Raw genomic sequence first — 23,159 nt, forward strand, 5'->3', positions numbered from 1 at the left:
ACCTCCGCTGAGGTGTTCCTGGAAACTTGAAATCAGTGTCTCACTATGCCCATTTCCATCTCTTTCCTCTTTTGCCCTCTCTGTCTCTCTCGCTTCTCTGACTGTTAACATGACTACTCTCTGGTTTTACTCTTGATGTTCCCTTTGCTGGAATATCCTACTCCACGTCTCACCTGGGCCCACCCCTTTGACCAAATATCTCTGTCCCCCGATTCTCCCTGTTTGCTCTATGCTTGGAACTCCCATCAAGTTCTGTGTCTTTCTTGGTGATTACGTTCTGTGGCTTAGACTCCCAAGACAGTCCCTGAGATGTGTCTGGGTCATCTTTTATCCCCCAGTGCCCCTGGCTGGCTGCCTTGCATGTCCCACTCAGTTAACTTGCTTTATTGAACTAATTAGATGTGCCGAGTCAGCTGGTTTCACAGCAGTAACTGGTGAGTTCCCAACGATGGGTGTTTGTGGACAAATGACTTCAGTTCTCTCCAACTCAGTTTTCCCTTTTAGGTAAATCAGGGTGAAAATGATCTGTCTTGCAGAGTTTTTGTAAAGACTGGATAGAAAACTGTTTTGTAAACTGGAAAGTCCTTAAAAACTGAAGTTTGTTTTGTGGGCAGCCTCTAGATTGTTGAAAGGTCATTAGAGACCTTCTACTTTAAGACAGCAAGTTTTTATTTCCCCCCTTTGAGGATCTGAGGGTGTGTGTGTGTGATGCCACAAAGTCAGATGTCTTAAGGATTTTGTTGTTGAGTAGTTTTCAACAATTCCTTTCTTTTTTGACATTTAGAAACCATTTATTAAGTGCCTGCTTAGTGTCAAATAACGTTATAGAAACTGAGACATGGCAAGATGAATTTGACCTAATCTCTATCCTCGTGGGGCTCTTGGTTTAGCCATGAGGACAAACATGTAAACAGATAATTAGGAGATGATCAGGTAGGTATGATATTAGAACTGTACAGAGAGAGTGAAGGGCACACAGACTCAGAACAGCCAATTCCCATGGATGCATCAAAGTATCATCATAAATTATCTAGTGTTAGGACTTCCCTGGCGGTCCAGTGGTTAAGATTCTGAGTTTTTTCAATACACGGAGTATGGGTTCAGTCCCTGGGGAACTAAGATCCCACATGCTGCGGGGCATGGCCCCAAAATATTGTCTAGTATTAGTTTCATGGTTCCTGGGAAAGCTGATGGGTCAGGAATTATCTCTAGTTACCAAAGGCACAGGATGGATGGCTTGTTCAAGGTCACATACTGAGACACTGTCAGAACTGGGACGAGAACTTGGGTTCCCTCACCCTGATCCTGTCTCCGCAGCAATCCGGATACAGAGAACTAGGCATGGAGTCGGGCTGAGTCTTCACAGGCTGCTGCTTCCACGGTAGTTCCTGATGATTTATTAGCTTCTAACAAGGGACGTGTGACTGAACTGTGTTTCCCAGCAGAAGGGGATGCTGAAGGCCAATTCTCGGGTTCTTTGACTTCTGCCTGGGAAAATCCAGCACCCTTTCGGCTTTTTGGTCAACTTACCATCTTACTTAGAAGTTCAGAAAGAAAGGGGAATGTGATAACATTGTGAGTCCTCAGGATAATGCGGACCTTTGAGTCGTGGGTCAATTTTGATTTTATTGCCCTTCTCTCTGGTTTTATAGAGAAACGCAAATGGGCTAGAACTGGCTTAGATTTCCTCCAGAGGAGGTTTGCCTCATAAAACTAAAAAAAAAGGAAGAGTAGGATCATGCGTGGAATTGTTTTCCAAGGTATTTTCATTGATCTTTCAGTCTCAGATTTACCCTTTATGTGGTATTTGCCATTACCTTCGTGGCCAGTTTACAAAGCTTTAATTCCTTCCCTGTTGTCCTCAATTGCAGTAGAGATTAGGAGATGAAAAGATGATAAAGATCAGAAATATTCTTAGAAGATGGAAAATAAGACTAAAGATAATAATAATTCAGACATACTTCCATTCATCTGGTATTATCACTTTCTTCTTTGTAGAAAGTACATTTTTCTGAATGCCTACTTTTGTAGAGCATTATACTGTATGCAGGGTGTACGTATTGATTTATTTATATTCCTGTCTTGTTCCACAAAATTTCAGAGGTAGCTTACAAGAAAAACAATAAGGCAGCATAATATAAATAATAAATAAAAAAATAAGAACCAGGAAAAACACAAATTAAAATAGAATGTCGAAACTAGGAGGAAAAAAAGTAGAATACAAATATTCAAACCATATGGCCCTCTAGTTTCTGCAGTTGGGTTGCAAATTTGACCTTGAACCTAAGTGAGGGGAATACATTCAGTGATGTAGCACTTAAGGTCCTCAGCAATATCTTTTTATATAGAAATTTTTCTAAAATCTCTCATATAATTCCCTGCTTTCTAATACAGGTGATACAAACACAGAGTCTCTATAAAGACATATGTAAATATATGTACGATTCAGTATAGTCCTTGAGAACATAAGTTTATTTATGTTTCCTCGTGGATTATCAAAGTGTTATTGGGGTTGTTTTGTCCCCACTATCTGATTTTTTTTGAATTCTGGACTCAGGTAACCTCCCTCCTTGAGTTTTGCTCTTTCAAGGTTTGCCTTGATGGGGCACAGAAAAACCAGCTCATTAGGACTGGTGATGAAAAGAGAGGGAAAAGACATTGAAAGAGGGTCTGGAAGATTCTGCTGTGGTTAGGGGCAGGACCTTGAGGGGTGGACTGCATGAGAGACCTAGATAATGTTTCCTCCTGGGTTCTCTGTTGTGAGAGCTGAGATGACCAGATCAGAGGTCTCTGTACACAGAAGAATTTCTCCCTATAACCAAGGTATGGATTCCTCGCACATGTGTCATTGTATGTTTTGCAAAGCACTTTCACACTCTTTATCTCATTTGATCCTCTAAACTCCCATGCAGAATAGGTTCAATGGATAAACTATTTTCACAACAGAGAGATGAACTTCCAGCCCAAGGTGAGAGATCTGGAGACCAACTGAACCCCAAGTCTCTTAGCTCTTCTTCACTGATCTTGTAATTAATCAGTTAATAAATGGATGAAGTTATTGGGAAAGATTTTCCAGTGAAAGTGGAAGTTTAGGTTTTCCCTCTGGACGTCCATTCATTCAGCAAATATTTATTCATATGCTGCGTATCATTCATGTTTGAGACCTGGGGACTAGAGTACGGCATAGGTCAGAGACAGATCCCTGCCCCTATCGCGCTTACCTTTGAGAAGAGTGAATAAGCCATGTGACTGTCTGACAAGAGAGATGCCTGCAGGGAAAGCAAGTGATACAGAAGACATAAAGGGAGCCAGCCACTGCAGAGAATCAGGTTAGGGTCCCACCAGGAACGAACAACCCACTCAAACGAGCATTGTTCAAGGCAGGAGTATCAACAGAGAGACCATTTACAGAGGTGTGGGCAGGGGGTTGGGGGTGCCAGGGCAGTGTGGTGACCTAGAATCAGCCACAGGGGAGCTGTTGCCATCTCTGGGCCCATGAGACAGGAGAGGGGTTCCTGGTGGTGAGAGGGACAGAACTGGGCCAAGGACGGGAGCAGGTGACTGTATGGGGAAGAGGCTCCTCCCTCCCTCTGACCTCCCAGACCCGGGAGAAACCAGTGGATCTTGGGAGCCCACTGATGTCAGAGAGAGAGGGGAAAGGGTGCCTTTTTAAAGGAGACAGAGGCAGGAGAGGCTGGGGAAGCACCAGTTCCAGCTGTGGGACCAACAAACTGCGAGACTTTGGTCAAGTCACGTTCCTTCACTTTGCCTGTTTCTCCCCTTTTGAACCCAAGGAGAGACCCCTCCATGTTCTTGAAGTTTCTTTCAAGCGCTGATATTCCCTAGGTTTTAATTGGAAGGAGCAACATGCTCTTCTTTCTGCGGGAGCCAATCAGGTCTGGAGAGGGACTGACTTTCCTCCAGGCGCACAAACTGTGTTTTTAACCTGCTCCCCAGGTGCCTCTTAGGGACTCTACAGGTAGACAGGATGAGTGCCCCATGAGCTACCACAGGCTTCCTACCCTGCCTCTGTCCAGGAGTGGGGAGAGTGGTCCACGTGCTCACCTTCTGGGGATCTGACTCTAGCTTCTGTGAATGAAGACCCTAGCTTCAAACGAAGCCCAGTCTTCTCTGTGAATGGCTTAACCTTTCTTGTGACTTTTTCTCATAGTTGCTACGTGGGCATTCAGTGTTCAGTCCCTTTCAGGGTCTTAGCCGACAGTACCGTCTCTTGGATTTTCTTTCTTCTTTTTTTTTCTTTTTTTTAAATTTTTCAGTGAAAGGAGGGGCAGACGGTAAAACTAAGCAGAAGAGAGGGGAGCTGACCTTCAAAAAGGGATGGGCATTTGGTGACGGTCTAACATTTTGCCTGCCGTGCTGCAGTCCACGGGGTCACAAAGAGTCAGATGCACCTTAGCGACTGAACAACCGCTCCTGTAACTTCCCAAGATGACTCGCTCCTTGTGTCTTTGTCACTTGGGAAGTGAGGGATGGGGGATGATGCACCCACCACATCTAGAGCCTGGGTGTGCCTGTGAGTCTGGATTCCTCAGGGTGCTGGTTGACTGTAACGTAGTTGTTGTTGGCTGTGAGTCATCACAAACTTAGCTCAGCCCAATGTGGTGCCACCTAATCCACATAGCATAAGATCAGTGGTCAGGGTCAAGGCCGTGCAAGTTCAGCCCATCCTGGGAATGCCTTTCAAGTGTACATTACCATGGAAAGAAGCCCACACCTCCTTGACCAACACCTTTTCTGTTCCTTCATATGGAAACCGTTGCCTTTTCACAGAGAGAAAATAGCAGCTTGATGGAGCTACGTATTCATAGACATACTGGTGTCAGAGCATTTAAACAAATGTATGCTTTGGGCATCTCCCCTCCCTGCTCGGGAGACTATGTCTCAATTATTTTGACTGAAGCCAGGCTGTGTTGTGTGCTGTAAACATCTGGTTTATCATTCATCCAGCTGAGCTGGTTTATATTTTGTTAGAAGAAAAGGCTTGGGATTAAAGGCATTTAAGTAATTAAGCACACGTCAAGACAATTTGGTGATGGGTAAATATAGTCTCCATTAAATGCACCGTCTGGGGGGCTCTGGTTTAGATTTATGTCCGGCTGGAATACAGGGATGAAAGCGGAAGGCCGGGGGAACGGGCCTGGTTCTGGGGGGCAAGGAATCAAAACCAAATGAGTTTTCAGAACCTGAGCACCGTCCCTCAGATTACCTGTCCTGATGCCTGGAGGGGATGGAGCTGGGGGGCAGAGGACCCCCTGCCACCCGGTGGCACTGGTAGATTTCATGAGATCCTCACTTTGGGAGGCAGACCATAGACTGAGCTTCCTGCCCAAGAAACCAGAGATGTCTTGGAAGCTAAATGCGAGAGCTCAGGTTTTATATTATGAGCATGTTTTTGGGTATCAGCTCCAGGGTTTGAGTCCCCCCTACTCTGGTCCTTGATCCTGACCCTGTGGATGCAGAGGGGTGGTGTTGGTGGGCTTGACTGGGTCAGCAGAGTCGGGGCCTGTCCTGGACAGAGAGAAAACATGAGCCTTTTCCCGGGGGATTATGGTTCTAAGTAACAGGTATGAAGAATCTGGTGACTTGAAGGGACTTTGGGGATCAGTGAAAAGGTCCTTGGTGGGCCATGCTTTGTGTGAGCTGAGGTGCCACTTCTCTTTGGGGAGAGAGGGAATGGAAAATGTCCCTCCTTCTGCCTGGGCCCCCCTTGTGGGAGTAAGAGGGCAGAAGAGGGCGTCTCTCTCCCCCTGGGTCCCAAGCAGGGAGGAAGGCCTTTGGATGTCATCCTGAAGAAGAAAGCTTTGCTGTTTCTGGCCAGATGGGTGATGTACGATGGAACCAATTAGCTGAAAAGAAAGGGAAAAATTCAGAATTTCAATTTTCAAAGGAGAGACTTTTTTTTTTTTTTAAATAAAACATTTGATTATTTTCTTCTTTCAAACTGATTTCCATGGTTGTTTGGGGGTAGATTCTTGGTGTCTGAAGTCTGTGGTTGAGAGGCTGAAGCCATGCTCATTTTTGGGTGAAATTGTGGATACATGGTTACTTTTCAACATGCCTCGTCCCCTCCTCATCCCTCCTCCTTTCGCTCCCATCCCCTCCCTCCGCCCAGCAGCCGCTGATGGGAGTGCCTGTACGTTACCATCTGAGAAAGGGGAAACCCACAGCAGCCAGGCACAGACCTCGTCTGTTACAGCATTATGGAGCTCTGGTTTGATGACCTGAATCATCTTGGCTCCAAGGAAAGAACACTAGATCTAGGCTTCCTCTCTTAGGAAGCAGACTAGTTAACCAAGGTTTAAGATCCTTTCATCAGCTGCTGCTGCTGTTTACTTGCTTAGTTGTGTCTGACTCTTTGTGACCCCGTGGACTGCAGCCCGCCAGGCTCCTCTGCCCATGGGATTCTCCAGGTAAGAGTACTGGAGTGGGTTGCCATTTCATCCTTCAGGGGATCTTCCTGACCCAGGGATGGTACCCAAGTCTCCTGCTTGGCAGGCAGATCATTTACCACGGAGTCGCCTGGGACAGGTTGCTGAAGAACGTTGCAACAGCGGGAAGGTGGACGCCTGTGATAAATGAGAGGAGATACTGAGATCACTCCTGCCACAGGACTGCTTCCTCTTCCAGCTAACAACCGTGACCCCTTCTGTGTTCCCCATAGTGAGGTGGGAACTGCAGAAGACTCCAGTGAGCGGGTCGTGCTCCGGGGCCTCGGGTACCTCGCAGACCTTAGGGGCTACCAAAGAAGGAGAATGAGAACCCACTCCAGTATTCTTGCCTGGGAAATCCCAGGGACAGAGGAGCCTGGCGGGCTGCAGTCCATGGGGTAGCAGAGTTGGACACAGCTTAGCGACTAAACAACAAAGAGGCAATGAACAACATTCTAGAAGTGAACCTGGCATTCAGCGCCAAGGAGCTTTATTTCCCTTGGGAGGTAGGGTGCGTAGTTCTGGACCTCTGATGGTTTGAGGTCTTTTTTGAGGCTCTGGCTGCAGGACCCAGGAGTTCAGGTCTTCAGTCCAGTGCTCTCAGACCCTGGGCGACTGTGCTGAACAAAGCCTTGAATTAGCAGGGGAGTTCCACACCTGCTGAAAGCTTCCATGCTGTTCTGGTATTGTCTGCAGGGTATATGCTGCTGCCATGGCAACCAAAGGGTGGGCGTGGCTGCGAGGATTGAGTGGCCAGTGCCTAGGTTTGCAGCCGGGCTGGAGCCCTGCCGGCCTGTGATACTTCAGCCTCTATCCATGTTGACAGCTCCTCTGTCGCTTTGAACCACCCCCCGCCCCCTCCCGACTTGGGAGCCCTTCCCTTGATGACTGTAGGGTGGCTTCCTATGGCTGTGGTTACGGCTCTTGAACTGATTAATGATCCTCCGAGGGAAATTGTAGTCTCGAGAGGAAGACAGATCTGTAGCTCATTCAGACCCTGGACACCCCTCCCCCACCCACAATCCCTTTCCCCACCCTCCAGCAGTCCACCCCCCACTGGTATTTCTGATGTTTTCTGTGCACGCCAAGGAGGAAGCATAAAATCAGGAAAGGACTGGTCCTTGGGTGATGCTTCAGCACTGAAATCCCAGCTCTCAGCGCACTGAAAGAGGGGCCACTCCTGCTGGGTGCCCCTGCAGCCTCTGCTCCCACGAGGGCCCTGGCTGGACTCTGGAATCTGAGCAGCATGGTTGGGGCAAGAGGAGGCTGGTGGAGGGAGGAGTATTGTTTGAGAGCCTCTGAGGCTCCGAGCATGTGGTGGGGCACCGAGTGGGCCCAGGAGGTGGAAAACCATGAATTTTAATGAGTCACTGTTGTGGAACTTCGCCACCCAACCATGTCCTCTCTCCAGAGTGGTGCAAATGCAGATGACTTTGCATCTGGACATCATACATAGTTCCCTCCAGAACTGATTGCCTCCTCATCACTCTGCTGTCTACAACCTATCTGGAAAGAATGGTTCAGGGCAGAAGCGTGTTTGAGACCAGGGAAACCAGCATGTACCAGAGAGCCTCCCCCGCCGGCTGCCTCCCACCAAATATACGTCCCACATGGCAGAGTCCTTGAGCTGTCGAGATAGAATCCCTCCCATCTGGGAGCCAGCGACCCGGGGCAGCCTGTCCCGAGTCACAGAGCCTATGGGGCTCTTTATAGTCTCTGAATCCCACCATGAATGAAGTGAGGGGATGGTAGAAGAGCACCTTGGAGTTACAGAGATGGGACCACTCCTTCAGGTAACATCTGTTTAGTAGGGCCTGCTGTGTGCCCAGTGCTGTAGAATACAGTCAGGATTTTAAAGAAATGGATCCCTTGTTATGTGGTTTCCCAACTTTGTGGCCCTTTGTGCACTGGAAAAGGTTTCCCTGGTGGTTCAGATGGTAAAGTGTCTGTCTGCATGCAGGAGACGCGGGCTCAATCTCTGGGTTGGGAAGATCTCCTGGAGAAGGAAGTGGCAACCCACTCCAGTATTCTTGCCTGAAACTCCCATGGACGAAGGAGCCTGGTGGGTTACAGTCCATGGAGTTGCGAAGAGTCGGACACGACTGAGCAACTTCATTTTGCACTGGAAAAGATTATTGAGAGCACCCAAAGCATTTTCATCTAGGTGGGTTGTATTGATCAGTATCTATTGTATTAGGAGTTAAAACTGAGAAGAGTTTAAAACGTAAGGATACATAAGCCCTGTTCCGTGAGCAGTCAGGGTTGACGTCATCACAGATCACAAAACTCCGCTGTAGACTCCTGAGAGACCAGGAGTGGAAAAGCAAATCTTAGTGCTATTGTGAAAATCATTCAAGGGACTTCCCAGGTGGTTCAGTGGTTAAGGCTCAGCCTTACAATGCAGGGGACTCCTGTCCAATCCCGGATCAGGGAACTAAGATCCTATGTGCTGAGGGGCACCTAAGCTTGCATGCCGCAGCAACTACTGAGCTCTCGGGTCTCAACAAGAGAGTCTGTGTGCAGCGACTGAGGCTCAGCACAACCAAATAAATAAGTATTTAAAAATAATAGTCCTCACCTTATGGAGCCCCCCTGAGAGGGTCATGGGGACAGACCACACTCTGAGATCTAATGGTACAGTCAGGTCAGTCACAGGCAGTAATAGGTACTGTCCTGCAAAGGAACAGGGAGGGAGCCAGAAATGAGTTCAAGCAAAATGCGGTGGGATGCACTGATGCATACTTATGTTGGTTGTAATGACAGTGATCCATCCACATGGTCATCCCTTTACTGACACTGAACACAGATGTTCTCCTGCACTGCTCTGGATGCTGAGCAGGAGAAGGAGGAGGTCGTGGAGGTGGTTTGGAGGCTGCAGGGATCCAAGTGTGTGAGGACAGGACGGACATGACGTTTGAGAGAGCCTACCTGGTAAGACTCTTGAGAGTCCCTTGCACTGCAGGGAGATCGAAGAGTCAATCCTAAAGGAAATCAACCCTGAATATTCATTGGAAGGACTGATGCCAAAGCTCCGATACTTTGGCCTCCTGATGGAAAGAGCCGAGTCATTGGAAAAGACCCTGATGCTGGGAAAGATTGAAGGCAAAAGGAGAAAGGGGAGATAGAGGATGAGATGGTTGGATGGCATCACTGACGTAATGGACATGAACTTGAGCAAACTCTGGAAGGTAGTGAAGGACAGGGAAGCCTGGCGTGCTGCAGTCCATGGGGTCACAAAGAGTTGGACACAACTGAGTGACTGAACGACAACACAATGCCTGATATTTGATCATACCCTTGCATTTGGGAAATGAAAAAAATTGTTGTTCTAACACTAAGAGTAAAGTGTGGAAGAAACTTCTTGCCTGGGAGAATCCGGAAGCGGGGGCTGGTTCTCAACTGAGAGGTGGATTTGGGTGCATTATTATTTATCAGAAGACCAAGGTCAAGGTGAGAAACCCTGCCCTACAGTGACCGTTTTCATCTTTCTTCTTCTGCAGGTATTAACTCTCTGATAGCAAATAATGTCTATGAGGCTGCTTACCCATTGCACGACGTGAGTACCACCTCCACCAGTCAAAAGGTGGAGTCCTGCAGGCAACGCAGCAATAAATATACAGGCAGGAGGGAACCATGGCATTGAACCACCTTGGCTGGTTCCCGATCACGTGTGAAAGACAGTAATCCCCAGCTTGATATTTGCCAGTTGTCTCAAACTGTCTCAAGAAAAGTGAATGTTTTTGTCTGATCCTCCTCTACACTCCCTGCCTTGATTTTGGGGAAAGTGTGAGAAGAGAGATGGGGAAGGTGGATGCAGGGAGGCAAGTCCCAGACTGTGATGATACACAGCCTGGACCGTTAGGCCCTCGCATGACAGAGAGTGATATGTGATATTATGTATGTAATATTATATATGATAGTTATTTGATAGTGTTATATGATATATATTATATGCGATATTTTTTATGTGATAGTTTTGTTTACATGTAGAACTCCTCATCCTCTATAGGAATGTGTATTAAGTGTCAGTTTCAGGTCTTTTTTTCTATCTTGACTATTTTTTTTAATTTAAATTTTTACTTTTTTTTTTTTTAACACCAAAAGCATTTTGTATTGGGGTATAGCCAATTAACAGTGTTGTGGTAGTTTTAGGTGAGCAGCGAAGGGACTCAGCCATACATATACATGGATCCATTCTCCCCCAGACCCCCTTCCCATCCAGGGTGGCACATAATAGAGCAGAGTTCCATGTGTTGTACCGTAGATGCTTGTTGGTTATCCATTTTAAATATAGCAATGTGTCCATGACCTTCCGAAAGTCCCTAACTGTCCCTTCCCTCTGGCAACCACAAGTTCGTTCTCTCAGTCTGTGAGTGTCTTGCCATTTTGTAAGTGAGTGCATACATATCATTTTTAGATTCCATATATAAGGGATGTCATATGATATTTTCCCTTCTCTGTCTGACTTACTTCACTTAGGATGACAATCTCTAAGCCCATTGTTGCTGCAGATGGCATTATTTCATTCTCTTTAATGGCTGAGTAATATTCCATTGTGTATATATACCACATCTCTATCTTTATATTTTTTAAGGAGGTCTCTCAAAATTCCTTCTACTGTTGTGTGGTTAAGAAAACAGAGAAACTAATTATGGCTTTCCTTGGCTGGGAGTAATGTTATAAACGTCCCATAACACAATGCAGTGATATTCTTCAAGGTGACTCACAAGGACCTTAACTGGCCCGTGAGCTCAGTGCCCCCCCCCCGACTGCCCTGTCCGCCCTGTCGGTCACTTTAGCATCTGCCGCATGGTGGTACCAAATGAGACCCCTGGGGCGGGTACCCTGAGTGCCTGGTGAGATTTCCCAGGTGACCTTTTCTCCTCAGTGACATCCTTGCCGTGGGCACAGGTGACACGAGGTTCTGCTGGGTATAGACGGGGTGCAAGGGAGGTTTCCTGGACAGGCTAGCCTGATTCCAGGGTGGACTCTGCTGTTGCATTTGCTGTGAGCAGGTGCACGAGGCCCCGAGGCCTGTGAGGGGAGATACCCCCTGTAAGAGAAGGCTCGTAGGACACACAACAGGTGTTGGTGACCAGGGAAGCAGATCGGCGTTTCCTTCCGGGTCATGCCCTTGACCTTCCTTAAGTGGGAATGAAAGAAGGGGATGGCGTTAGAAAGTTTAAAAGGGAACCTCTTTCTGTTTTTGATCATTCTCTCTGTTTTCTCCTCCCACAGGGTGAATATGACAGTCCAGGGGACGATATGAATGACAGAAAGGTGAGCCGACCTGATGCAGCGCCCAGGGCTCTGGGCTCGGGGGCTGCATGTGTGGGTGGGGCTGCGTAGACACATCCTGGGTGTTCTACTTACTGCTTATCTATATCAGCTGTTTTTCCACAGCCCCAGGCTTTGGAAATTTGAGGGCCATTTTTGGTCACTTACCTGACTGTGTATTGGGATACGGCTGGCCTTCCTTGCTTGGTGGACCAGCGATGCCAACCATCCTGAAATATGCCCAACAGTGGCACACAGAGGCAGCATGCCCACCCCTGGTGACAAGAGAGCTTCAGCTGAGAAGCACTGAGCATCAGGCCCCTTAATTCAACCTCTGGGATCTAATGCCTGGTGATCTGAGGCGGAGCTGGTGTAATAATAATAGAAACAAAGTGAAAGTGTTAGTCACTCAGTCGTCTCTGACTCTTTGCAACCCTATGGACTGTCGCCACCAGGCTCCTCTGTCCCTGGGATTCTCCAGGCAAGAATAACTGGAGTGGGTAGCCATTCCCTTCTTCAGGGGATCTTCCCAACCCAGGGAATGAACCTGCATCTCCTGCATTGCAGGCTGATTCTTTACTGTCTGAGCCACCAATAGAAATAAAGTGCACAATGAATGTCATGTGCTTGAATCATCCCGAAACCACCCCCAGCCCAACCCTGGTCTGTGGAAAAATTGTCTTCCATGAGACCAGTCCCTGGTGCCAGAAAGGTTGGAGACCGCTGCCTTAATTTATAGATGGGGAAACTGAGGCACAGGATGATGGTACACCTTGTCCATGATAACACTGCCGTGATCAACCGAGAGGAGCTAAAACCCCTGGGACCTCAAATCGAATGTTCCTGCTAAACATATACCAATATCTATACCGTTGTGGCTTGTTTGGGGAGGGACATCTTTAAGTTATTATTCTTATTCTCTAGGCAGACAGGTGGGGTACAGCAACCCCCAAATTATAGTTGAGAAACCAACTGTGTGTTCCAGGCAGCTGGGAATTAGAGGTTATATTTAGCGGAGGGAAAAGGGTCCCATTGGAGAATCCCTCCTATGCCAGTTACACCTCCTGCCTAGACAGCTCTGTCCCCAGCTGTCCATGTAGATCCCATTTCTTTTGTGTGCTGGTACCCTGGGAGCCTGGGTACCACCCTCTACTCCAGGGATGATGCTCTCAGCATCACCCAGCCTCTTCAGCAGAGCTGTCCATCTGACCGCCCCTCTCATGCCATTCTCCAGCCAGGTTCCCAGGCTTAAGTGACTCTGGTGAGTAGAGGAGGGTGGGCGAGGGTGGGCGTGATGAGGGGTAGACCCTCCCTGTCCCCACTCTGCTGTCTGGAAAACCATTCATCCCCCATGTTGCTTTTGAGCAGCCTTCTTTTTATCCTGCCTATTAGTCCCTGTTATGAAGTGTTAAGTATTAAAAACATAAAAAGGTCTTTTCCAGAAATACGGCCGTGATTGCTTACACATGTCCCCCTTTCTGCCTGCCCAGGGAATCTGCTGTAGTTTTTCGATGTTTTACCCTCATCTGTTTTCTATCTGATGCTCATAGTCTTGGGGTTTAATTTCCTGAAAAGTCCCGGATCAGATTTAAAGGCAAGGAGAAGCCTTTCTCCCCACATCTCACCTCGCTGGTCTCGGCCATTTTCTGTCCTCCTATTTTTTCCTTTCATGTTCCTCCCCTTTAAAGGCTGATCACCACCCCACTGCCCACCTAAGAGACCTCTTGCTGGGTGGGTGATGACCCCCGGCCCGTCAAGGTAGGGCGTCTTACAGGAACATTCCAGAGACTAGGAACACACAGAACTCCTGGGAGAAATCAGCCAGTCCCCTATTATCCTCACAGAGGCAGAGAGAAGTGATGTGTAGGCTATCAAAAATCTATGTGCCTTTGCCTGGAATGATATTACATTATTGTTAACAGTAAAATCCCATAACAGAAAGTTGTCCTCCAGGAATTGTTTTACTTAAGGCCGTGCACATCCCAGCCGGGGGAGTGGATGGAACCTGGCAGGCAGGGACAGACCTCCAGGGCAGATCTGCATCTCAGTGGATAATTTCCAAACCTGATGTCAAGTGATGCTCATGAGGATGGACAAGTGTCTTTGGAAGACAAAGAGCCCATTTCTTTTCTTTTTTTTCAAAATAATTTATTTATTTGTCTGTGCTGGGTCTTCGTTGTTGTACAGGCTTTTCTCTGGCTGCAGCGAGCGGGTGCCACTCTCTGGTTGGGGTGTGCAGGCTTCCCATTGCCGTGAGTCTCTTGTGGAACTCTCGAGCATTTGGGCTTCAGTAGTTGCAGCTCGCAGGCTCGGCTGCCCCGTGACATGTGGGATCGTCCTGGATCAGTGTGCCCTGCGTTGGCACGTGGATTCTTCACCACTGAGCCACCAGCGAGGCCCCAAGGACCCCATTTCTTGTGACTTTTCTCAGGTTCACCAGCCACTCCTGGCCTCCTTCTTTTCCTCTGCCTGGGTCATGGTTAGGGAAATAAAATTTACTGTGATGGGAGGTAAGAGGAGTTGTGAATGAGACTGAAAGCTTTTTTCCCTGTCCATTTGGATTGGGAAATGGATACTCAGCAAGGCCAGGAGACCGATTCCCATGTCGATTAATTCAGTGATCCCTGACCTTTTTTGGCACCAGGTACCAGTTTTCGTGGAAGACAATTTTTCCACGGGTCAGGCGAGGATATGGTTTCAGGATGATTTAAGTGCATCATATTTTTTGTGCACTTTGTTATTCCTCATTTGCTAAGTCGTGTCTGATTCTTTGCCACCCCATGGGCTGCAGCACGGCAGGCTTCCCTGTCCTCCACTATCTCCTGGAGTTTGCTCAAGTTCATGTCCATTGAGTCGGTGATGCTGTCTAACCATCTTATCCTCTGTTACCCTCTCCTTTTGCTTTCAATCTTTCCCAGCATCAGGGTCTTTTCCAATGAGTTGGCTCTTTCTATCAGGTGGTCAAATTATTATTATTAAGTCAGCTCCACCTCAGATCCTCAGGGATTAGGTCCTGAAGGCTGGGGACCTCTGCATTAAATAATTGTTCTGTTAGGACTGACCCTGGCATTCAAATCCCAGCCGGTTCTGCAGCCGGGTGGACATGACCTCTTGTGTGTGGCAGGGGGACCTCTCACTGCAGGGCTGGCTTTGTTCCTGGAGCCTCAGAGGTATCTTGAAAGAAAGATGAGAGATCACTCCTCTGGGGGACTTCAGTGGTGATCCGGCCATCCTGCTGCTACCGGGGGTTCGCCTCCTCTCTTCCCTGAGATTTGTAGCTGTTCCAGTGATCTGCCTCTTAGGTGGAGAGCTGTCTCCCCCAACCCCCACCCGCCGCTGCCTAGGGCAGCCTGCAGTCTCTATGACTCAGCCCCTCCTGGAGGGTGATTCGTGAGAGGTTCCCTCACTCTGGAGACCAGGGGTTTCCCACCTTTCGAGAAAGCAGGGCTGCGGGGTCTGCAGCCACCTCAGCCCACATATGCCAGACTCACCTGCTTTTCTCAGGCATCCCAGAGAAGGGACTGTTACTGTCTTTTGAGGGCGGCTTGAGCCCCGCCAGCATCCCATGGCTTCCCTGGCCACTTACGGGGAATCCCGGGCCCAACCTTAAAAGATGACTTCCTTTAACAGCTTTTACACCCTCGGTTCTAGATCTTCCAGCTTTTTCAGAGGATTGTCTTCTCTGGTGGACTGTTAAAAAGTGACCCGCCAGAAGGTTCATGGCGAGAGTCCATCTTGCTTTCTGATGGGAAGGCTACTTTTTGGTTTCTCTTGCGGTCTAGTTTTCCCTTCTTGCACAAGTCCCATTGAATTAATGGAGACGTGACCTGCCAAAAACTCAAATAGGTCATTGCAGGATCCAGGGGGTAGAATTCCATCCTGTCCCATCCTGGTCCTCCCATCTCATCAGTGCCTCTCAGCTCGCTGCAGCTGGCATCTCTGTATCTGCCACAGGTCCAGCTTAGGAGCTTGGGACCTCGGTGAGGGTCATGGGTCTCACACATCCTGCCATCCTCTGACCTTGAAGATGCTTTTACCAGTTGGGCCCTTTATAATCTCATGAAACACTTACACTGACCCACTCTCAGCTGTGACCCTTGGGGATCGACCTGTCTTCTGCGTGCTCTGATCCATCAGCGGGGCGGTCCCCGTGGCTTGTTTCTGCCTGCAGTAAAGTTTTGGGGTCAGACCCACGTGCATGGAATGACCTCTGGGGCCTCCAAAATAAGGCTCTGTCCCCCAAGAAGGAGCTGCAGACTCTCTGGCTCTGTTTGCAGGCTTGACCAGTTGGTGAAGAGGGCATGAGGTAACTAAGGGAGAGAGCAGATTTAGTAAGATCTAATAAGCTAGGAGCTAGTTCGAAGGTCCTGTGGCAAGTTACCGTGATTGTCCTCCTGAACTTGACTGACACATGCTTATCCCTGTGGGGCAGAGACTCTGGCCTGCCTCACTATACCCTGACCGCTGGTCTGTGCTGGGACCCTGTAACCAGGGCATGACCCACCTGGTTTGAAACTGTGTGGTTAAATATTTGTAAAGACAGCCAGCAGTCTATAGCACCTGCCACCTAGCTCCTACATCGCCTGCCTGGCGGCCCTATGAACCTGCTGGGCAGAGCTGTGTGGGCATCCAGGCATCACTGTCACATCACCTCCCAGGTTTGAAGCTTAGAGCTCCAGCTCCAGCGGGATATGCCTGCTGATGTCCTCTGCAGTGTCTGTCTGGCCTGTCTCCATGGAATACAGGCAGCTCTCTTAGCTCAGCCTGCCCTGTATCTACCAGCGATCGATGCGGCCTTGAGAAAGGACTCCTGGAGCTTTCGTCCAGCACGTCTGGGAGCCAGCCCGGGGCAAGGCCTGGGAGCCTAGCTCTCAGTTTGGAGCCAAGTGGGCCACACTGGCTTCCTGGAACATTTTCAGTTTTCCCCTTCAGGGCAGTGCAGACAGGTGTTCTCAGGTTTCAGGGTTGGACTTGGTGACTCGGAGAGGAATGTGCCCTGGAGGTCAGGGCCTCAGAGGGAGCACTGACGTCCCACCGCTCTCCCGGGCGGCCTTGCCCGTATCTCTTGACGCAAGCTGGCCTCCCTGTGGGCCCCCAGTGATGTCACTGTGACAGCTAGGTTCTGGTGAGCCCAGTGTTGGCACTGGGGAGAGGGAATAAAAACCCAGAGCGGTAGAAGCACCAGGATGACAGGGAGGAAGAGAGAGAGTAATAACGGTGTGATCAGGTTGGAGCCACCTGCCTGGAACACAGCCTCAGGCTTCATGGATTCAGATCTTCGCCTGCCCACCAGGCACCATGTCACCCCCTTTGTGTTGGGGTATCCTGTCTCTAGAAAGTGGGACTCCGGGTACAGTTTGCACTATCAGAGTTCATGCAGTTTCTGATTCTTTTCTGAAGTTGTTGGGGGACATTGTGACAATAAAAAGTCTACAGTCGCCAAGTAGGAATGCCAATTTTATTTCAGTTTGATATCGTGTCTTTGAAGACTTCCTGTAGGGCTCATGTTCAGCCATCTACCCAGAATACCTGATTAGAGTCACTTCTCCTTGCTAGAATTGCATGAGTTCTGTGTGATATGTGAGAAGATGCGATGTGGAAGACTTGGAAACGTGGAACAGCATTATCTCCCAAGATTCTCCCCTTGCTCAGCCTGGCCTTCCTGTGAGGACATGTCACATGCACTTTCCTCAAGGCCTTGGCACAGAAGGAGTGTTCTCCTAGCTGAAACATACCCCCATCTCCTAGGTCTCAACCCAAATGTCACCTCCTCAGAGAGCCCTTCTCCTGCTATCCTTTTTTACATTCCCTGGTGGCTCAGAGGGTAGAGCGTCTGCCTGCAATGCGGGAGACCTGGGTTGGATCCCTGGGTTGGGAAGACCCCCTGGAGAAGGAAATGGCAACCCACTCCAGTATTCTTGCCTGGAAAATGCCATGTATGGAGAAACCTGGTAGGCTACAGTCCATGGGGTCGCAAAGAGTCAGACACGACTGAGTGACTTCACTTTATCAATAATTACTTTGTTTTAAAATTAATTTTGATCTGAGTACAGTTGATTTACAATGTTGTGTTAATTTTGAGTGTACAGCAAAGTGAATCAGTTATACATATACATATGTCCATATACATATACATATGTCCACTCTTTAGATTCTTTTCCCATCTAGGTCATTACAGAGTATTGAGTGAAGTTCCCAGGACTATATGTGTGTGCGTGCGCGTATGCATGCTAAGTTGCTTCTATCATGTCCGACTCTTTGTGACCTCACGGACTGTAGCCTGCCAGGTTCCTCCATCCGTGGGATTCTCTAGGCAAGAACACTGGAGTGGGTTGCCATGCCCTCCTCCAGGGGATCTTCCTGACCCAGGGATCCAACCCGCATCATTTATGTCTTCTGCATTGGCAGGCAGGTTCTTTACCACTAGTGCCACCATGCCTTGGCAGGTGTCTAATTTTAACTTGCTAAGCTGGATACAAAAGGTGACTGGTTGCCCACTTCACCTCTAACCTGGTTCCCTGTTTTTCTTGTTTAGCTGCTGTATCAAGAATGGGCACGCTATGGGGTGTTTTATAAGTTTCAACCCATTGACCTCATCAGGTAAGATGTGGGAGGGGACCCTCGGGAGGACCTGAAAGATCTCTGCTGACATTCTTGGCCCTTGGAGGTCTATTGGCCAAGCAGAGGGCTATTCTAGACTGTGACCTCCCCTTCTGCTCTGTGTCTTACGGGTGGGGAACCAGCTCCTGGGCGAGGGAGGGCAGTGGTGGCCGTGGGGCAGCAGATAATATAGACAGATATCCCATGACTTGCATCTTGGGGTCATCAGCACTGTGGTCCCCCCCTTTCTGCTCTTGGGGGAGAAGGGTGTGTAGAGTTCTTCTTTTATTACCGTCCCTCCGATTTGCCTCAAGAAGGATCTGGGTGCAGCAGATCCTTGGGTCATGCCCCAGAAGCCACAGTGCCGAACAAGAGGAGGGAAGACCTGACAAATCATATAAGGAATAAACCGACTGGTGTGAGAGGATATGTGGACTTTTTATGGCTTATGAAGAATGATTGGAAGGGAGGAGAGCCTGGGTCCTAAATCCCACCCACTTAGTGCTGCCCCCAAAGTACTGCCCAGTTGCCTTGGGAATTTGTGAGGCTTGTTACAGAACAGAGGTGACAAGCTTTCTGAAAGAACTTTCTAGAATTTGATAGGTCTGACTAGCCTCAAATGGTTGAGGGTTGTTAGAACCCCACGTCTTTCTCAGGTGAAGTGTTAGGGGGTCACCCTGTGCAATGGGGGAGGAATGAGCTGAGACTACGGAGACGGGAGTCTTGTCCAGACCCAACCACTAGGGGCGCTTGCTTCTCTGGGCAAGTCGCAGCCCTTCTTTGGTCTTCGGCATCCTGTTGTTCAGTCGCTCAGTTGTGCCTGACTCTTTGCGACCCCGTGGACTGCAGCATGCCGGGCTTCCCTGTCCTTCACCATCTCCCAGAGTGAGAGACACTGAGATAATGAGACATTGGGACAGTGAGTTTGAGACATTGCTCAAACTCATGTCCATTGAGTCAGTGATGCCATCCAACCATCCCATCCTCTGTCGTCCCCTTCTCTTCCTGCCTTCAGTCTTTCCCAGCACCAGGGTCTTTTCCAATGAGTCGGCTCTTTGCATCAGGTGGCCAAAGTATTAGAGCTTCAGCTGCAGCCTTGGTCCTTCCAATGAATATTCAGGGCATCCTGGTGGCCCCAAACTGGGAGGCTGAGCCGAGGGCTCTGTGGGGAAATTTGGTCCAGCACACTCATTTAGAAATGATGGGGACCCTCGGCGCCTGACATAGAGGACTCGCTGCCCCTCGGTCACCCGTGGCTTATTCTCATGAGCTAATTCATCAGCCGGCAAACTCGGAGAGTGTTCCTGGCTGCTCGCCCCAGGCTGAGACCTTGAGAGGGGCGGCCGCCAGAAGGATTGGATCCAGTGGGAGCAATTCCAGCTCCTTCTTGGAAGAAGACAGCAGGCTGGGAGTCAGAGTTTGGGCAGGCCCACCTCCCACGCAGAGAGGGGACGGCCCTCCCGGGGAACTGGGAGCTCAGTTGGATGTCTCTTGACAGCAGGTGTTTGTTCCAGCTGAAGGCTGTTAGCCGAGGCACTGGGGTTGGGGAGCCGGGCCACGGATGCGGGTGACCGAGGCCCCTCATCCAGCGCCTCCCGTCCCCTGGCTGCTTTTGTGAGGCGCGGCCACCTAGATTGTTCTCCGGGCTGCTTCCTCCATGCCTGGCAGCCTTTGATCTTCCTCTCGGCCTCTCCAGTGGCCACCCACACTGTCGCCTGTTTTCTCCAACTCGTTTTTTAAAAATATGATTCCAGAAAATAAAAATTCTCCCTACCAGAGAGCCTCGTCTTTTCTCTGGAAACTTCAGGTGACCAGCTGCCAGCTAAGTGGGCGATGGCATTTCTAGGGTGCACCCCATTTTGGCCACCAAAGAGGCCTCACCTGCAGGGGAAGTGTGACCTTTGCTGCAAAGCCCTGCTCTGGGGTCTGGCAGTTTCCAAGGATGCAGAGCTTGAAGCTATGGGTCCTAGTGTCCATTTTGGGTAGTGTCCATTGTGGGTCCCAGTGTCCACTTTGGATCAGAGTTTCTACAACATGTCACAGTGTCCACTTGCTGCTCAGATCTGGGAGCTTGGGGGCTCTTGCAACCTCTGCAGGATGCCAGCAGCTTGGATATGCCTAGAGCCTGGAGCATCTCTCAGATACTGGCTGGAGGGGAGGAAATGGTAATGTGTGTGGTGGGGGGCAGGAGTGGGGGATTGTTGTCCACCCAATGGGGTAAGGAATTTGCTCTGCTGGAGAGAGAAGAGGTGACCATGGAGAAAGAAGAGGAGAGAGAGAGAGTGAGAGAGAGAGAGAAAAGGTGAAGGGGAGACAGGGAAGGGACAGAGGCCTTGAGGGTTCAGATAGGTCTTGGAGACAGGGATGCCATGAGCATGCACCTTGGGGGCTCATGGAGAGGAAACTGGGGTGGAGGGCGGGGGAACAGCTCCTGCACTCTGCTGGCTCCACCCAAACTCCTGTGTCCACGTCACCTTCCTCCTCCCACGTCCTAGTCCCGGTCTGACACCAGCTCCTGTGAGTGTGTCTTCAGCACCATTTCTCTCTTTTGCTACTTGTTCTTCATCCTTCTTGCCTACACCTCTGGAGACCTAGTGGTCCACGGGATCCAGTCGGAGGCTGCCCAGACCCTGTGGTTCCATTGCAGTGCACACCTGTGAACTCTGCCCCCTGCAGGCTTACATGGTAACTGCACCCACGTGTTCTGTGCTGAAGCAGGGGCGTCCTGTCCAAGTTGGAGGTGACTCTTGCAAAGGCCGGCGGGGTCTTTCCTGCCTGTTCCCTCGGGCCCCTGGCCTCTCGTTGTCAACACTGAGCTCCATTCCTCCCCCTGTGCCTGTGGTTTGGGACATTCAAAAGCACAGCAGCTGAGAGCCCAGTGGGTCTGGGCAGTCTGTTTGCATGTAAAGCCCTGGGACCAGCTATCCTTCCCTGTCTGCAGCCCTTCAAGTCTAAGCTGGAGATGTGGGGTTTGAAGCTCCTTTCCCAGGGGTGGAAAGTGAGCAGAGGGGAGACTAGATGCCCTTATCTGCACCGTGAGCCCCTCCCTCCCGCTGCGGGCATCTGGGTCCAGCAGGCTGCATGGTGAGGATGCTAATGGGGGTCTCAGCCCAGCCAGACTCTGCACCCTGGGTCCTGCCTTTGTTCTGGAAACCTCAGGGCCTACAGGCCTGAGCAGAGTGTGAGTGTGTGTGTGTGTGTGTGTGTGTGTGTGTGTGTGTGTGTGTGTACATGTGTGTGCATGAGTATAAGTGTGTATGTGCACTCACACGTGCGCATGTGTATGTGCACACACGTGTGCATGTTCATGCATGTTTATTGGTGCATGTGTATGTGTGTATATGTGCACGCGCACAGGTGTGTGTGTGTGTACGTGTGTGCATGTATTTGTGTATGTGTATGTGCATGTATGTGTGTGTGTAAGTGCTGCTTGGGAAGTTCCCCAGGGAGGTATCCAGCAGGTATCTCCCACTCCCCCACGTAGATTCTTCTGGGAACTCCCAGCCTGCGGCACTGGGGTCCAGGCCGAAACAAGGTTTGCGATGGAGCCAGTGGAGGAAATGCTGTCCCGGCTGGAGGGAGGTGGCTCTACTAGTCTCTTGGGGCCATACGAGCATCCTCACAGGTAGAGGAGTAGATTTCTGCCTTCAGCACCCAAGGTTCACGCCCTGATGTCCCAGGATGGGAATGACTTTTATTTCTTGGGGTACCCAGGAGCCTGGGCCTTGGGGGTGTGTACAGTGCTGATCCCATATTAGCCAGCACCCTGCCTTGCCTTTTCATGAAAATGAATATCCACTCATGGGCTGCTTTTCCTGGCTGGGAGGTTTTGCTATGGATGAGACAAAACAATAGGCTTCAAACATCTGAGTTAGATTTAGCTACTAACAAGCTGATATACAAAACTGTATTTGAAAGCATCTGGTGCCAGTTACAGAGAAGGCAATGGCACCCCACTCCAGAGTTCTTGCCTGGAGAATCCCAGGGACGGGGGAGCTTGGTGGGCTGCCGTCTATGGGGTCGCACAGAGTCGGACACGACTGAAGCGACTTAGCAGCAGCAGCAGCAGCTGCCAGTTAACTACAATGGCATGTGGAGGAGAGGGGACCAGAAGTCCACTCACCTCAGGGATGGTAGCTGATGACCTTGGGGGATATACCAAGGGCATCGTATATAGGCAATGTCCACTGTGCCAACTTGGGGCGACCGTCTGGGGAGGGGTGAATGGCTCTTCCTTGTTCCCTCCTTTTCCAGGGATGACGTTTCATGGGGGGGAGTAGCACCTATCCCTGTGGCGGGGCTGGAGCCCTCTTAGCAACGTCCTGCTTCCTCAGTCCCTCTTCCTAAGACCTCAGTGATTTCAGGAGCCTTTGGGTGGCATCTGTGGACAGCAAGAGTGGCGCTCTGCCCCCACCTGTCTACCCATCTCTTCCATCCCACACTCTCAGCCCACTCCAGCCCCGCCCGTGGAGAGCCCGTCTAGAACTGGCATCTCAGGAACTGGCTTTCCCTCCTCCTAATATAGGGGCTTCCCAAGTGGCACTAGTGGTAGAGAATCCACCTGCCAATGCAGGAGATGTAAGAGATGCAGGTTCAGTCCCTGGGTCAGGAAGATCCCCCAGAGGAAGGCACGGCAACCCACTCCAGGATTCTTGCCTGGAGAATCCCATGGACAGAGGAGCTTGGTTGGCTACAGTCCATGGGGTTGCAAAGAGCTGGACACGACTGAGGTGTCTGAGCATGCACACACCTCCTGTTACAAGGCAGAGGCCCTGATCCTTGCCATAATTCCTCAGAACGGCCACTAGAAGGTTGATCCACCCAGCTCTGTCT

The 23,159-nt window shown here is 49.9% G+C and overlaps 1 protein-coding gene across 1 annotated transcript in view; it reads left to right on the forward strand.

The window, feature by feature from the left end:
- ANO2 (anoctamin 2) overlaps nucleotides 1-23,159 on the forward strand; it is a 324,331-nt gene that overhangs the window by 88,105 nt on the left and 213,067 nt on the right. The window contains exons 7-9 of the mRNA XM_065923366.1: nucleotides 9,950-10,005; nucleotides 11,688-11,729; nucleotides 18,262-18,326. Of these exons, the coding sequence (XP_065779438.1) occupies nucleotides 9,950-10,005; nucleotides 11,688-11,729; nucleotides 18,262-18,326 (163 nt within the window). The remainder of the gene's footprint in view (nucleotides 1-9,949; nucleotides 10,006-11,687; nucleotides 11,730-18,261; nucleotides 18,327-23,159) is intronic.

Source organism: Muntiacus reevesi, chromosome 1 (assembly GCF_963930625.1).
Source record: "Muntiacus reevesi chromosome 1, mMunRee1.1, whole genome shotgun sequence".
In the NCBI taxonomy this organism is placed as follows: Eukaryota; Metazoa; Chordata; class Mammalia; order Artiodactyla; family Cervidae; genus Muntiacus; species Muntiacus reevesi.